This window comes from Cupressus sempervirens, chromosome 3 (genome assembly GCF_028749045.1).
Source record: "Cupressus sempervirens isolate cs-2001-9-10 chromosome 3, ASM2874904v1, whole genome shotgun sequence".
NCBI classification, from domain to species: domain Eukaryota; kingdom Viridiplantae; phylum Streptophyta; class Pinopsida; order Cupressales; family Cupressaceae; genus Cupressus; species Cupressus sempervirens.
In genome coordinates, this window is record NC_143120.1 from 962,314,169 (window position 1) to 962,329,846 (window position 15,678).

Here is a 15,678-nt window from a genome sequence, read left to right on the forward strand (position 1 = left end):
ATCATTTCAATGTTTACCAAGTGACAATAATTCTTAGTGTAAATGGAGTGTGCCTGTGTTAATCGAGTTACAACAATATTTCAATTTCAATAGAGTTTTGGTTTTGTATCTTAAGGGATCTTAGATTTATTTTTGGGGTAATTGATTCACCCCTCCCCTCTCAATTACTCCTCTTATATTTCCAACACATTTTCCTTTAATATGATAAGCCACATTGTTCCCAACTCTAACAATTGCTCCATTACAACTGTTAAACTCAAAAAAATTATTCATATCACCAATCATATGATGTGAGAAACTACTATCTATGATCCAATTAGATTTCTTCTCAACTTGTGACACTAAGTCTCTTTCTTCTCTAACTTCTTTTTCAAAAATGTCTTCTTTTACAGAAAAAATCCTAACTCATCATCACTTTCACCTAGAACTCTTTCATCTAGTTCATCATCATCTTTTTCATATAAACATTCTCTGGGATTTCTAGATTTTAAATTCTTCTTGTACTTCTTCTCTCTTTTATGAAATTTAGAAGCATAATGACCACATTCATCACAAGTCCAACATTTAAATATTTTCTTACCATTTGGTTCTCTTCTCACAACAAGGGAAGTTCCTTCTTCAATATTTCTCTCTGCTTTAGATCTTGATCTAATACTGCTAGCATAATATCCACTAGTGCTTGCACTCCTAGATAGGGTAGGTTGAACACTCAATGTGCTAAAAGTAGTCTCCACTCTAGGAAAATCTCTAGACTATCTCAAACTTATTTCTATTGCTTCCAATTTTTTGAGAAGAGTCTCTCTAGAGAAATTCTCAGTACAAGGTATCAATTTCTCTATCATTTGTGTTGTCTTCTTAAATGGTGGTATCAAAGTTTTCAAGATTTTCCATATGATCTCATCTTTTTCTTTACTTCCTTCACAAGCCTTGATTCCTACAACAATTTTTGATAGTCTTCCAATATAACTTCTTATAGATTCATCCTCTATCATTTTAGCATCTTGAAATAGACATATCCAATTTTGTAGTCTTATCCTTTTAGCATGTTTATCACCTTCAAAAGTAGATTCCAAAGCTTTCCAAATTTTACAAGATAACCTCAAACATTTTACCTGATTGTACTCATTTTTAGGACAATCTAACAAAAGTGGTTCTTTGGCAAGCATGTTACACATGAAAAAATCTCTTTCAATTTCACTACATTCTTCAAGCTTATTTTCTTCAACTACGGTCATCTCATTCTTAGTGATCAATCAATATCTTGGACCCATGTATAGGAAATGTGTCTTCATCTCCTATTTCTAGCTGTCACAGTTAACTCCATCAAACTTAAGAATTTCTTTTCTCAAATGAGCCTTTATTGATCTCCTGAAGCTGTTAAGTTTTTCCTTCAAGGACCTGATGCATTGATACCAATTATTAGAAAGTAAAGTCCACAAAGATAACTGAGACGGGGGGTGAATCAATTATTTGATCAAAACAACTTTTATTAACATTATTAATTCTCAAATATTTAATCAATATAAATAGAAACCATAAGATGAACATATACAATAACACTAGATATATTTACTAGGGAACCCCTTGATCAATGGGAAACGGCCAGTGGGGATGATACCCACAAAATGATGTACTAATATATAGGTTCCTTGTAAGAGGATGAACCCTTCTAGAAGTCAATGAAATGCATTTAGTACATATCAATCCCTATTAGGAGACTTTTAATTCTTTTGAGGAGATTTCAACCCTATTAGGAGTTGTGGAAGGCAGAAGGACCCATTGTCCAAACAACATCAGGTTCAAGACCACTGAACTCACTATCCAACCATCCTCTATATTATTCCTTTCAGGATAATAGAACATGATCAACTTTCCACCAAAAACACTCTCCAAATGTAATCACTGTGCTCATTCACTATGCCTTTGTTGCACCAAATACTTTTTAGATCTCAATACCAATTCCACAAACTGGCATCACAATAATCCCTTATATCGCTTACTTAATTACAATCCACACTTACAATTTTCTTTCTTTCTCCAACATGAAACTTAATTCATTAATCACAAGGAAAATAACTTTCCTTTATACCAAGTCCTTAAAATAATTCATTGAGTTGGTCTTGAGGCTTTCCGAATTTACAATTACCATAAGACCTAATTAAGATAAAACAAAACAAGATACATTTCATTTTTTTTACAATTATATAACATTGTAGGCTCACAATCTTTAAAAATATTTCACACATGTAACCTCAGACTTTGTGCATTCATTAATATCATCATTAGGATGTCTTCTACCTCTGTCTAAATTTGCATAACTAGATTCTATCCCTATTAGGAGATATAATCTAATTACCAGAAATAACTTCTTAGGAACTCTATTTGTATATAGTCTTCTTTAGATCTCCAATAACTATTACCATTCTTTTAATTTCTCCATTCTCTCTTAGCCATAGCATCAAGACACTATGTAGAACATGTCCTTAACTTTTCTTGATCTCATCTTCAATCCTTGAATCATAAGGTCTTTATCTCTATCTTCTAGCATGTTGACATCAATGCCAAACATAGTCATGAATGCAATATGTAACCACTGTAACAATCTCTCAAGTGCTCAAGAAATGCTAGCATACTCCCTCATAGGAATACCATTATAATTCATGCTAACAAGATTGAGATCATAGATTCTCAACATTCTCTTCACTCGATAGGGATTCAATTTCATGCTCAGGTTGATCTGTCTGGTCCTCAGGTAACGTAGTTTGTAACTCACGTAATGTTGTGTGAGACTTAGTAGCTCTTTGTTGTAACTCAAGTAGTGTGTATGGTTCCCCTTCATACACATACACAAATTTGTTGTAATCTTCAGGTTCCTTCTTTATTTCCACATTGTTCTTGTCTGTAAACTCATCAATTCTTACATTTGCACTTTCAATCATTTTTTTAGTAGATTTGTTCAAATATTTATAAGATTTTCTCTTAGATGAATAACCAAGGAATATACTTTCATCTCCATTTGAATCAAATTTACCATTCTTTGCATCCATATGAATATAAGACCTACTTGCAAATATTTTGAAATAACTTACATTAGGTGTATGGCCATACCAGAGTTCATGGGGTGTCTTATTTATTTATTTCTTCAAGTGAAATCAGTTGAGAGTATAAATCACAATGCTCATAGATTCCATCTGGAACATTTGTGAAACATATTTTTCAATCAGAAATGTCCTTGCAAAATCCATTATTGATCTATTTCTTCTCTCAAAAATTTTATTTTGTTGTGGTGTCCTCAGTGCAAATAACTACCTCTTAATACCACACTCAACACAAAATCTAGTGAACTTAATAGACATAAATCACCACCTCTATCAAATCTTAAACATTTCAATGATTTACTAGTTTGTTTCTCAACTCTAGCCTTATACAATTTGAACATATCAAAAGCATGTGATTTCAACTTCATGAACATGATACTCATCATTCTAGAATAACCATCTACAAACAAGAAAAAATATTTGTGACCATAATAAATTTTATACCCATAGGTCCATATAAAATGAGTGTGCACTAGTTCTAATATATCATTAGAAGTTTGTGTCTTTCTTCAAAATCTTGACTTTGTCATCTTAGCAAGTTGACATCATTTGCACATAGAATTATCAGGTTTTTCAGATTTGGTAAGCCTCTTACTCTTTTCTTTCTACTAACCTTCATCATGTTTTCAAAATTTACATGACACAACCTTTTATGCCACAACCATACAACCTCAACTTTAGAAAACAAACACGTCTCAATAGTAGGATCAAGATAAAATAAATTAACTTTAGTATGCATCCTAGTTCCAATTAGATTTCCTTCATCGTCAAAGATCTTGACTTTTCTATTCTAAAACTTTAGCTTGTTACCTAAATTATTCAACTAAGGAATGCTCAAAGTATTATACTTTAGTCCTTGTACCTTGTAATCATTATCACATTTTATTTTATCACTCAACATTAATGATCCTTTTCCTTTCACTGGACATAGAACATCATTACCTAACTTAACAGTTCCACCATTATCAATTTCCTCAAATTTGTCAAACTTACTCATGTCAGTAGTCATGTGATGTGAGCATCCACTATCTATGATCCATATATCATTCTTGCTAAAATGTGTAATAAAAGAAGTCTCACTTTCATACCTTTCTCCATTGGGATATTCCTTGATAGAAACATAAACCATCTCAACTACTTCCTTTTCTTCATTTGTACTAGACTTAGTGTGCTCCTCTTTAGCAATGTAGTATGATTTCTTTCCTTTGTCTTTATAGTCCATGTTCTTCCTATACGTATAATTTTTTTTCTCTTTTTTGTCACTCTTACTCATGTTAGGATAATTAGAAGCAAAATGACCAACTTCATTGCACTTAAAACAAATTAGGGGTAGTCTACCTTTGAATTTATCTTTACCTCTTGATAACCTTCTTGGAAGAAATACTTTAATTTTATCTAGATCATTTTCAAATTCAGGTTCGCTATCATCTTTAGTTTTCTTCTATTTATTTGGATTACCAATGGTTAGTGAATACTTAAAATAATTTCCAAGTGTAACCATACTATTATCATAATTTCTCAACTCAAAAGAAATCAAAAGATCAACTAAGCTATCAAGTATCAAAACATTTCCAAGCATAGCCCTAACTTCTTTAATTATATAGAGACTTTTATATCATAAATAGGCACGAGAGTTCTCAGAAATTTACTTATAATTTCTCTGTCATTGATAATTGACAACTCTGATTGCACTAAAAAATTCCTTGATTCAGTTTACATAGTGTGCAATATTCTCTCCTTCTGTCATTGTCATGTCATCATACTTGCCTCTAAGACTTTCTACTTTAGCTCTCAATATATTTGGATCTCCAATTTTTCCTGCATCTATTTAACATTAGTGTAGTTCTTGATATCATCAAACTTGACATCATTGAGAGTAGATGCAATCACAATCATCAAGCTATTGTGATTTCTCTTCTCAGTCATTTGTCCCATAGTCATAGGGGAGCGACAAGTGCATTGTATTCATTATCAAACTAGTGTGTAACATGATCTCCAATTCTAGATATATGTAGCATCATTTTGTCTTTCCATGAGGAAAAATTCTCCTTATTCATCTTTGGTACCTCTCTCTTATAGATCTTCTTGTCTTTAGCTCAAGTTCCTTTAAAATTATATCTCCAAGCACGGTGCTCTAATGCCAATTATTAGATAATTGATGGTAGAGTGAATTAGTTATGTCCAATTATCCTACAATCCCTTCCAACATTTTAGTACCAATAAAACTTCATAAACTTAAATGGAAATAACTCAATGATCTAATTTAACTTCACAATTAACTCTTGCAATCAATTTACACCAAACTATTAACTCACTATTTTTGTTATTACCAAATATCAGAATTATAAATTGATTGTTGCCTAATTACTACCAAGATGTAGTAATAAGTAAATATCATGAAGATTCAACTTGCAACATAACAACAATCAATCACACATTTAACACCATGATTTTTAACATGGAGGCCATGTAAAGGAAAAAAAACCTAGGAACAATAACCCAAATAATTTCACTCTTCTGAAGTGAGCTCTGCTAGAAGTCAACCTTGTTAAAGGTTTACATTTACATTGTTAACCTGGTTAGAGGACTCACACCAAAAGATCATGTAGACCTTATCACTACTTGATCATGTCTAAAGAGTGGCATGCTCCAAAGGACTTGCAAACATCACTAATCAATGTTACAGTATAGGATTTTACAGACTTCTTATGTCCACTTGGTTAAGATATTTTTCTACTATAATGGTAAGAAAGTAACTTTCCAAATGATCTATTAGATTTAGCAATACCTTGATTGTTCAGATCTTGGTTATGCTCAGTCTCTCTTTGATTTTTTCTTTTAGCTGATTCACTCCTTTACTCTTTCACTTTTCACTTAACTTTGCTTGATCTTCCTTCTACTCTTCTTGGTTCTCCTTGCTTCTTTAAGCTTTAATAAATTCTCCTTCAATAGATTGCACCCGTTCAACAACTTAATCAAAAACCAAAAAAATTACTCAACTACTCCTTAAATAGTGGTCTGACTACTTCCAGATGCTTCCATTTTTTTTGCATAACCTTAACTATTGATCTTAGGTTCATAGAAAATACAATATAGACACTTGAAAAATAGAAATTTTATAGAACTTTATTCTCATCGTTATCCTTCTTCAATCTCCATCATTAGATCTTCATTGTATTTATCTAGCAATAGATATTGTAACAAACTTTGACTTTAGCCTTTGATATTCTCAAACATTCTTTATTTTCATCAAAAGTCAGCCTTAGATTACATCTTAATAAACTTTTTCTTCCAGCTATTACTCAATGAACTTAACATTTCACTCATGTAAAACATCACTCAGTTAATACTAAACTTATTTAGCCAACTGGTCAGTGATAATTGTAGTCACTCGGTGAACATTGTCTTCCTTCTTTTACCTTGTCACTCAATGGAGCTTGTATGACTCATTACATTACAAGATTACATTATTGTCAAGTGATCAAACCAACATTACATTATCACTATCTAACTCATTCAAGTTCCCATTGAATACCATACTTATCAACTCCTGTCATCAACATACTTTCTTCAAATCCTCTTCATTAATCAAATGATATGGCACTCTATTTAATCAATATAATGTCTAATCAGCTACGAATTGACATCAATGAAATAAAATAAATGATATGGATCCTTTAAATATATTCATAACTTTTTCATTTGCATAATCAATTATGGTAAACAATATCCCCCTTTGGCATTGATGGTAACACATAACATATTATTTGACACTACAAAACATTACATAAGATAATCAAATGTATGCATTGGCAACAATACATTTTTTTAGCTCCAAGTTCACATTCTAATTGTCTTCAACAAATTTTATCAATAGGTTTACTCAGTCTATATCTTCAATAGTAACAATATTCAACATATCTCCCCTTCGGATACAATCTTCTACTATTAAGTAGCAGCATCACTTGCTTTGACAACAATTTGATGGTTTGAATTTTCACTAAGCTTAAATTTTTTGATATGTTGTGAAAATCATGAAGAAAACATATCCTCATGTTTAGGCTTTCTTAAATTGTTGTCATTTCTCAAGAAAAAGCCTAAATTGTTACTCGACACACCTTACAGTTTGCAAAGTCATTCGTGAGTTGGCATGCAAATAATAAATAGGGATATGATAAAAATTTGGTTATAGGTATAAATTTTCATATCCCTAAGTTCTTATTTTTATTTCTTATGTTATAAGATCGTGGTCCTAAGATCAATAAATCAATATGAAAACCATGTTGCTTGATTCTCCAATAAAAAATCTCAAACAAGTAAACAACAATCTTGTGAATTCATTCATATTTTTCAATTGTAGATAAAAGTAATGCATAACACATTGAATTTTTCAACTAAAAAATGAGAAAAAAAAGAGATGGTTTAAAACACAACATAAAACTCAAAGGAAACAAAAGATAAATAAGAAAAATAAATGAAAACCATATTACTTGATTTCTTCAATACAAACATAAAAAGGAAACACCAATTTGTGAATTTACTCATATATTTTTCAATTGTTAAAAAACAAATATATATAGAATATTGAAATCCTTAGCTGCCAAAGACAAAAGAACAATTTAAATGACAACACAAAGATTAAATGGATAAAAACAAAAGAAATAACAAAAATCAAATTAAAAAATTTAAGAATTAATTTGAATAATGACACAATTATACATACCTATATTATTAACTAAAATATATTATTTATTCTAACTCAATAATTACAAACATTATTGAATCAAAATATAAATGTATTTAATTTTTATTTTTTTTTGGGAACAAAGTATGTAAGCAAACTACTCTAAAGAATGTTAACCATTAGGGAACAAGAATCTTTATGTTGAAACCTTTTCAACTAAGAGTTAAACACTAAGGAGTATATTCGTCCAAACTTCAGGTTCAACCCTAAACACAACTTCATTTCAAATCTTAATAGACTTATTTGAAACCACTCAAATAAATTATTTATCTAAAATAAACAATTATGCGATCTAATATAAAAATGATACAATACACCTTACAAGTCATACAAACCAACCTTCATAGAATCAAAAGCCATATACATGTAGTTAAAGAGGTTATAAACTCTTGTTTCTTTTCTCCTAACAAAATTTCTCAAATAAAAAAAATACAACTGTTTCTCAAATAAATAAAAGGATATATTAGACAATTATATATATATATTTTGATAAATAGTCCCTTTCAATATAATAATAAAGACAATTATAATTTCATAAAACACGAGAGAAGAAAATGTGACAGACCAGACAAGGGACAACGAGCCTGCAGAATCCTTGTCTTTTATTAATGGTGTATAGATGCTCAAAGAACTGATAAAATAAAGATTTAAAGATGCCCAATGATGGCGATTGGTACAATTGAAGCTACTGTTTTGAAAAACATGCTGCCTTGAACGCATACATATCGTGGTCTCTCACCCCGAGACAATCGAGTAGTCATTTTCTGAATTAAAAGCATCCAGATTTATAATTTACAATCATTCTACAGATTCTTCTCTTCTTCAATTGAATCGCGCACATGTTTTCAACACAAACGTCAAAATTGGGGAAAAAAAAATCTTGAAACCCATTAAAAAATTTGCAGACACGATAGCAGATGAGATGTACAACAAAAGTCCAGCTCTGAGCTGTGAGATTCTCGCTTGCAATGTAATATAGGCGGAAGAATCTTATCCAGACATTCTTTTATTGTTTTGCCATGCCAGATAATTTTTGGCATTATTTTGAATTCATCCCCTTCACCACGTTCAGGCATACAATTACAGAATTTCTTACCCAAATTTCAGTTCTCCGTTTAAAAAAATTGAAGAGCAAAAAAACCCAATTAGTCGAAGATTTGTTTCAATTAGAGATGCTGAGGATCGAACTTGCAAAGAAATTTGTTTCATGTCTATTCATTTACAGATTTTCTGAAATTGGGTAACTGACGAATAGTTTAAAATCAATTGTGAGATCAATTTTCTGAAATAGGTTAATTGAAGGGAAAATCGATTGATGAGAGTTTGAACTTGATTAAACAAAGGTCGATTGAGCGAAAGATTGCCATTATTTTTCAATTCATCCTTTTCACCACATCCATATACACAATCGCACTACTATCAATTAGTCGCAAATGCATTAATTGTTTTTCAGACGGAAATTTTTGACCCAAATTTCAGTTCTCTGTGCAGAAATTTGAAAAACAAAAAGATCCAGTAGTTGAAAATTCTGTTTCATTTCTATCCAGTTACAGATTTTTCGAATTTAGATTACGGTTCTGGGGTTTTGTTTTGGCAGACAATTTGGCATTAATTTCAATTTATCCCCCCGACAATTCGGCTTTATTTTCAATATCAGCACATTCATGATCATGATCACAATACTATCAATTAGTTACACAGGCACTTAATTCTTTTGCAGGTATAAAAATCTTGACCCAGACTTCAGATTTCTATGTAGATTTTTGGAAAACAAAAACACCCAGATAGATAAAAGTTCCGTTTCGTTCATACTTAGTTACACAATTTGAATTTGTGTTAAGGCTGTCTGCCTCATATTTACATCGCTCTGATTTTCCCCTTTTCTTAGCTTATATTATTACAGCAGCAAACTTTGGGATTTATAAGCTAGTTTCGGGAATAAATCGTGTTGGACTTGAGTTCAGAGTTTACATCCCATGAGTAAGATTGATTGTTAAAATAGTCCAGGGACTGGAAAAACAGATGGGTGTTGTAAAAGTCTGGTGATGCAGGGGATGATAGTCCCGGAGATTCGAACACCTGATCTGTGTTAGATTCAAGGTCGAACCAAGTTATGTCGTACTGTGAATTCCCAAAGCAATCCGCTGCAGTGTCGCTGTAATCCCACAAGTTCTGAATCGGCGGGTCCTCCATTTTGCAGGGGATATCCATGAATGAAATGTTTTCGTCCTCGGAAGGATTGATCAAGGCCGTTGTTGCTTCAGAGTTTTCAAGTTCTCGTATGATTTTTGTTGGGTTTTTGTGGAGGATTTGCTTCTCCCTTTCTTCATCTGAAGAGAATTTGTATGATTCTGCTATGTTGTTTGGTTCCGTTGTTGATGAAGCCTGTGGCAGAGGACTGTGGGTCACAGGATCAATTCCCATGCGCCTCAGCTTCTTTTTTATGTGTGTGTTCCAGTAGTTTTTTATCTCGTTATCTGTACGCCCTGGCAAATGTGATGCAATTTTGGACCACCTGCAATTTGAAATTTCAGGAGAGTAATTGAGATTAGATGAATCCAAGCTTTTATAAAGAACAAATTAGGGTGTGTCGTTCATATTTTAGAGATGCACTTTTGGATTAGATTGCGTGTCATATTTTTTCATCAACATTTCGAATCACACTCAATGATCCATCAAGTTTAAACTTCATACTCATATGTTAGAAACCTCTAAATCTCTCAAATTGTGCCAGGATTCTCTGCATATAACCGAAAATTTTCAGAATAAGAAGTTGCTATGGCGTTGTTGTTGAATTGTTTACCTGTTTCCCATCTGAGAATGGAGTTCGATAATCAGATTCTCCTCTGAATCTGATAAGACGCCTCGTTTCAGATCAGGACGAAGATAATTTGTCCATCTCAACCTGCAACTCTTTCCACATCTCAGCAACCCTGCATCACATCAATGCACATCTCTTTCCATCACACCACTGACAGTCTTAAATCAAGACAATCAATCAAAGATAAAAGAATGATCGTCTAAGAAATAAGTTCACTCTGAGCCAATTTGTACTAATATGAAATCATCTCAACCGTGACAGAGAAGAGGTGATGGTCAAAACAGGTATGATAAAACAGCAGAGATCTAAGAATGATAAGATTAATGATATCAAACTTTCACAATCTATGATATTGTTCACTATTGCTTCAATATAATGAGTTCGATTGTTAGAATTTTTATCATCAACATTTCAGATTACATTCTATAGACCCTCATCAGAAAAAGTACGAACAATTCTAACCCTATTTAGTTCAGAAAAGATGACTAAGTTGCCTTAAGACCGGTATGAACAGAACTATGCACATTGAAGCTGTAGTAAAACAGAAGAGATCTTATATCAAATTTTCACAATCCATGATATCGTTCACTATTTTTTCTGGATTGGATCAGGAATCTTTTCGCACAAAGTTTTTAATCACACTTCATAAAACAACAATTGAGAGCTGTTAAAAATCTAATATAAATCAAATCAAAATAAAGCAAGAAATGGCAGTGACAAATTCTAATACAATTTATTTTAGAAACAACACAACAGTAAACCTTGTGAATTTGACTACAGTATTTTTTTCAATCAACATTTTGAATCATACCCCATTATCTATCATTTCAAACCATATTTTATGATCCAAAATCATCAAGATAGTGAGCTAAACAAGATACCTACGAGAATAATAAGATTTACAACTGATGAGATGACATTAATGGAAGAAGTAATACCAGCAAGCTTGGGAAGGAGACGCCAACAGCAATGGCCATTGTTGGCAATGAAAGAAACAAGCTTTTTATCTTCATCCGCAGTCCAGGGCCCTTTCTTCAGCCCAACTTTGTCACAGCACGGCCTTCTTCCCATTCCTTTTTCTTCCAAAGAGATCCAGCAGACACACACACACAAATCAAGAACCGAAATTTGATCTTTTTAATTAAAAATCTATGAAGATGGCAGTTCAAAACTCCTCTTTCCTAATCCGCCCAAATGCAATCAAAACAGAGAGCTTCATTTAGCAAGTTCACCACATTTCTGATGAGGATTGCAAGTTCTTTTCTTTTTTTCTAGAAACAAACAGAGTGTTGTTCCTGTCAAATCTTTGGTATGAAGAAACAGGAAGCAGGGCACTGTGATTTGAGATAATTTGTGTATCAGAAAATCAATGAATGGCTTCTGCAGAGCCTTGTCTTTGTTGGTTTTCCCTTCACACACACACACACACACAATGCATGCCTTTCTCAGCCTTTTATAGTGCAGGGCAGGGAGTCAATACTCTTCTTGTATCCTTTTGACAGGAGATGAATATATATAATATAGGCGCAGAGAGGGAAAAAATGAGGATAATGATTGTACCTTTTGGCTTTTGCTTCGCATTGCCTCCTCCCTGCTGACGGCGCAGTCGTATGGCAACTGACGGAAATCAATCGTGACGGGAATGTGACTTCAAGTAAGGATCTTGATCTGACGCCTTTATTTCTCCGTCTTTTACCGTTTGTTGTCGAAATTTTCGATTTGTCTCTTTAATCAGTCGCACCGGAATTTTCGAGGATTATTTCTGTTAATGTTTTTTTGTTTTAAATATTTAATGGTATTTTATTACTGTCCAAAAGTTCTCCGAGGGTAGGGTGGTTTTAAAAGGTATGTCGATCTTTGGTTTGCTCAATTGAGATGTATGTTGATAAGTAGGACATAAGTTTGACTAACTAACATTCTTGAATCTTGATGGTAAATTTCTTAAATGTATGTTATTGTGGTTGACTTCTTAAAAAAAGTGGGGGATGATAAGTTTTGAATTTGGATTTAGATGATCTAGATTTGGAATGGCAAAGATTTTTAGGGCCCGTTTGGTTGCAAGCCTAGGAATTGAGAATTAGAATAGAAAATTTGAATGAGAATGGAGAATGAAAAATAGGAATGGAAAACTGCAATCCAATCTTGTTTATCCCTTGTTTGGTTATGCAAGCTTAAATTGGAATAGGGTTAACTTGCAATCGGCGCCATTTCTAAAGAAACAGTGATCGAGTTGATTAATGACCATCTGCATATTCCCAAATTTACCTCTGCCTAGCAAAATGATTCGCGATCTGTTCATTGGACTTGTGAGGTGGGTCGTGATCTTTTAATTGCATATTCTCAGACTCCGTCCCAATGGCAAGAAATGATGCTTACATTGTTTAAAAAACACTTGTTGTCCAAGCCGGCTAAGTAAATATTTGATTTATAATGATAGCAGCGAGGAGGAAAAAGTCTGAAACGAGGCAAATGCTGCTTTGTATGTATCAACGCTGAAATCATTTCATCTAGAAAATGTTCGTCCAATTGGAAGGCGCCCATTTTCTACTCTTGGAACTACGAGAAAACCTATTTTCTTCCTGGTCTAAAATGCCAGTACACTATACACTCAACAGAGTTCCAGCGCTCACCCTAGGTCAAAGCGGATTTGAAAATTTAATCAAATTTGAGAAAGTTAAAATGAATGCAAGAATAGCAATTCTAATTACAGGTATTTTTTGGAATGGACAAAAGCTCATTTTGGGGCTAAAATGAGAATACGTATTCCTATTCCCTATTCCTATTCCACGCACCAAACAAAGAATACAAATCATATTCTAATTTCCTATTCCTATTCCGGTTGTATTCCAGCAACCAAACGGGCCCTTAGTGTCTAGGTATTTACTCAAAATTAAGGAATGTTGTATTCTAATTTTAATTTATTTAATAAATATAATTATAAATGAGGTATAATTTAAGAGATTTGAAATGTATTAATAAACATTATTTGTAAGAAATTTTTTAATTGACAACATATATATATATATATATATATATATATATATATATATATATATATGTATACATATATATATGTATGTATACATATATATATGTATGTATACATATATATATGTATGTATACATATATATATGTATACATATATATATATATACATATATATACATATGTATATATACATATATATATATATATATATGTATATATATATATGTATATATACATATGTATATATACATATATATATATATATATGTATATATACATATATATATATATATATATATGTTAGTAAGAAATTTGAGGAATGTAGAACCGAGTTTTATGTCTTGACGATTTCTTGTAGTATTTTATCGCGAACTCAATTTTACTGCAACAATAGTGGAAGGTCTTTGGGCTTAAGATTAGTTAGGAATTAGATTATTAACACCATATACAATATAATAGATTCAACACACACACACACACACACATATATATGATTCATCATTCACATGTATTTGTCTATATTATCTATGTACACACTCACCACTAGTAAATGGATCTCCCCAATAACACATTTTAACACATTTTCTAATGAAAGTTCGTTGCAATTGCAACGAAGTGTCAACAAACTTGTCGCAGCTCAAATTTTGTCAAATATGTAAATGAATACATCCTCGTCATATCATCGATGAGTTGTGCATTGGGATTTCAAATAAGCCATCTTCGTCAAAACTTGCACATCATGGAAGGGGGAACATGACAAAAAAATTGTTAAACATTTCTAGTTGCTTGTTGATGTTGCTACAAAAGTCAAAATAGGAATGCAACACCTCTAACTAGATTGTGTTAAGTTTGATGAAATATTTCACTATAGACACAACATTCACATTGGAGTTTAATAAAACACCCCATCAAAATTTTGATAAACATGCATAAAAACCTATGATGAGGATTTTGTGCCTACAACAAAAAAATTCATCCTTGGTATAACATCCTTGTTGGAGTCTCCTTGGAGTTTCCTTAGAATTTCTACATCCAAACGTATGGAGATTTTAGGGCTTAGGGACCAAAAAGAATTGTTCTCAATCTCGCCAATACCTTATATAATTCTACAACTCATCAACAATTGTAGTCTAGAGAAGTTTCATACAATGACTAACACATTGGGACAAAATGCAAATCAATGTCTAAAGTTCTAAGATTCTAAGAGGAGGTATGAGAGGAATTTGATAAGAACATTGTTAAAGGTGTTAGTGAATTAGGTTATTGAATCTCGTCATTGCAATGATACTCATTCTCGTAACCCTTATTTTCACTTTTGTCCCACCTCAACTACTAAAAAAATCTTTACTAGAATTTGAGAGTTCCAACAAACATATTATTCAGTAAGATGAGGTGGGGAAGAAGTGAAAATAAGGGTTGTGAGATTGAGTACCAATGCAAGGATATTGATTCAATTACCTAGGTCAATGACACCTTCAACAATGATCTTGTTGGGTTCTTCTATCATTTCCCTCTTTTTGATAGAATTTTAATAATTAAATAAGATAATATTACTAAATAAACAATGATAATAAAATCATATATTATCTATTAATAAAAAATATATTATAATATTATTATAATATATAACAATAAATAATATTATAATCTATTATCAATAAAATAAGATCTAAAAAATAAAATAAAATAGTAATAAAATTACAATGGATTAATAAATAGAAACTTAACTACAAGAGATAATATTATATAAAGTAAATAAATAATATAGTATAAACAATATAAGTTACCTAAATCTAATAAAAAGTCAAGAGATATGCAATAAAGAGATGCAACTCCTTCAAAATAAGATATAAAAGAGAGGAGGGTTCATTTCAAAAAAAAAGAAAGAAGAGGAGGAACATATAGGAGTGAAAAAAATGAATAGTAGAAGAGGAAAGTAACGTAAAGAAAATAAAGACGTGACTTTGTATCAAACATATTGAAAGGATGTGACTCTTCGAAAGGGTCATAATTATGAATGGTTGTG

At 31.8% G+C, this 15,678-nt stretch overlaps 1 protein-coding gene across 1 annotated transcript; it reads right to left on the reverse strand.

The window, feature by feature from the left end:
* Positions 1–9,627: 9,627 nt before the first annotated feature.
* On the reverse strand, positions 9,628–12,156 carry LOC149569929 (myb-related protein 308-like). Its single transcript, XM_089822613.1, has 3 exons — positions 11,602–12,156; positions 10,646–10,775; positions 9,628–10,357 (listed from the first exon to the last, which is right to left on the reverse strand). Exons 1-3 carry the CDS (start codon positions 11,732–11,734, stop codon positions 9,769–9,771), a joined length of 852 nt encoding a protein of 283 aa, XP_089678739.1. The 5' UTR covers positions 11,735–12,156; the 3' UTR covers positions 9,628–9,768.
* Between the last annotated feature and the right edge of the window lie 3,522 nt (positions 12,157–15,678).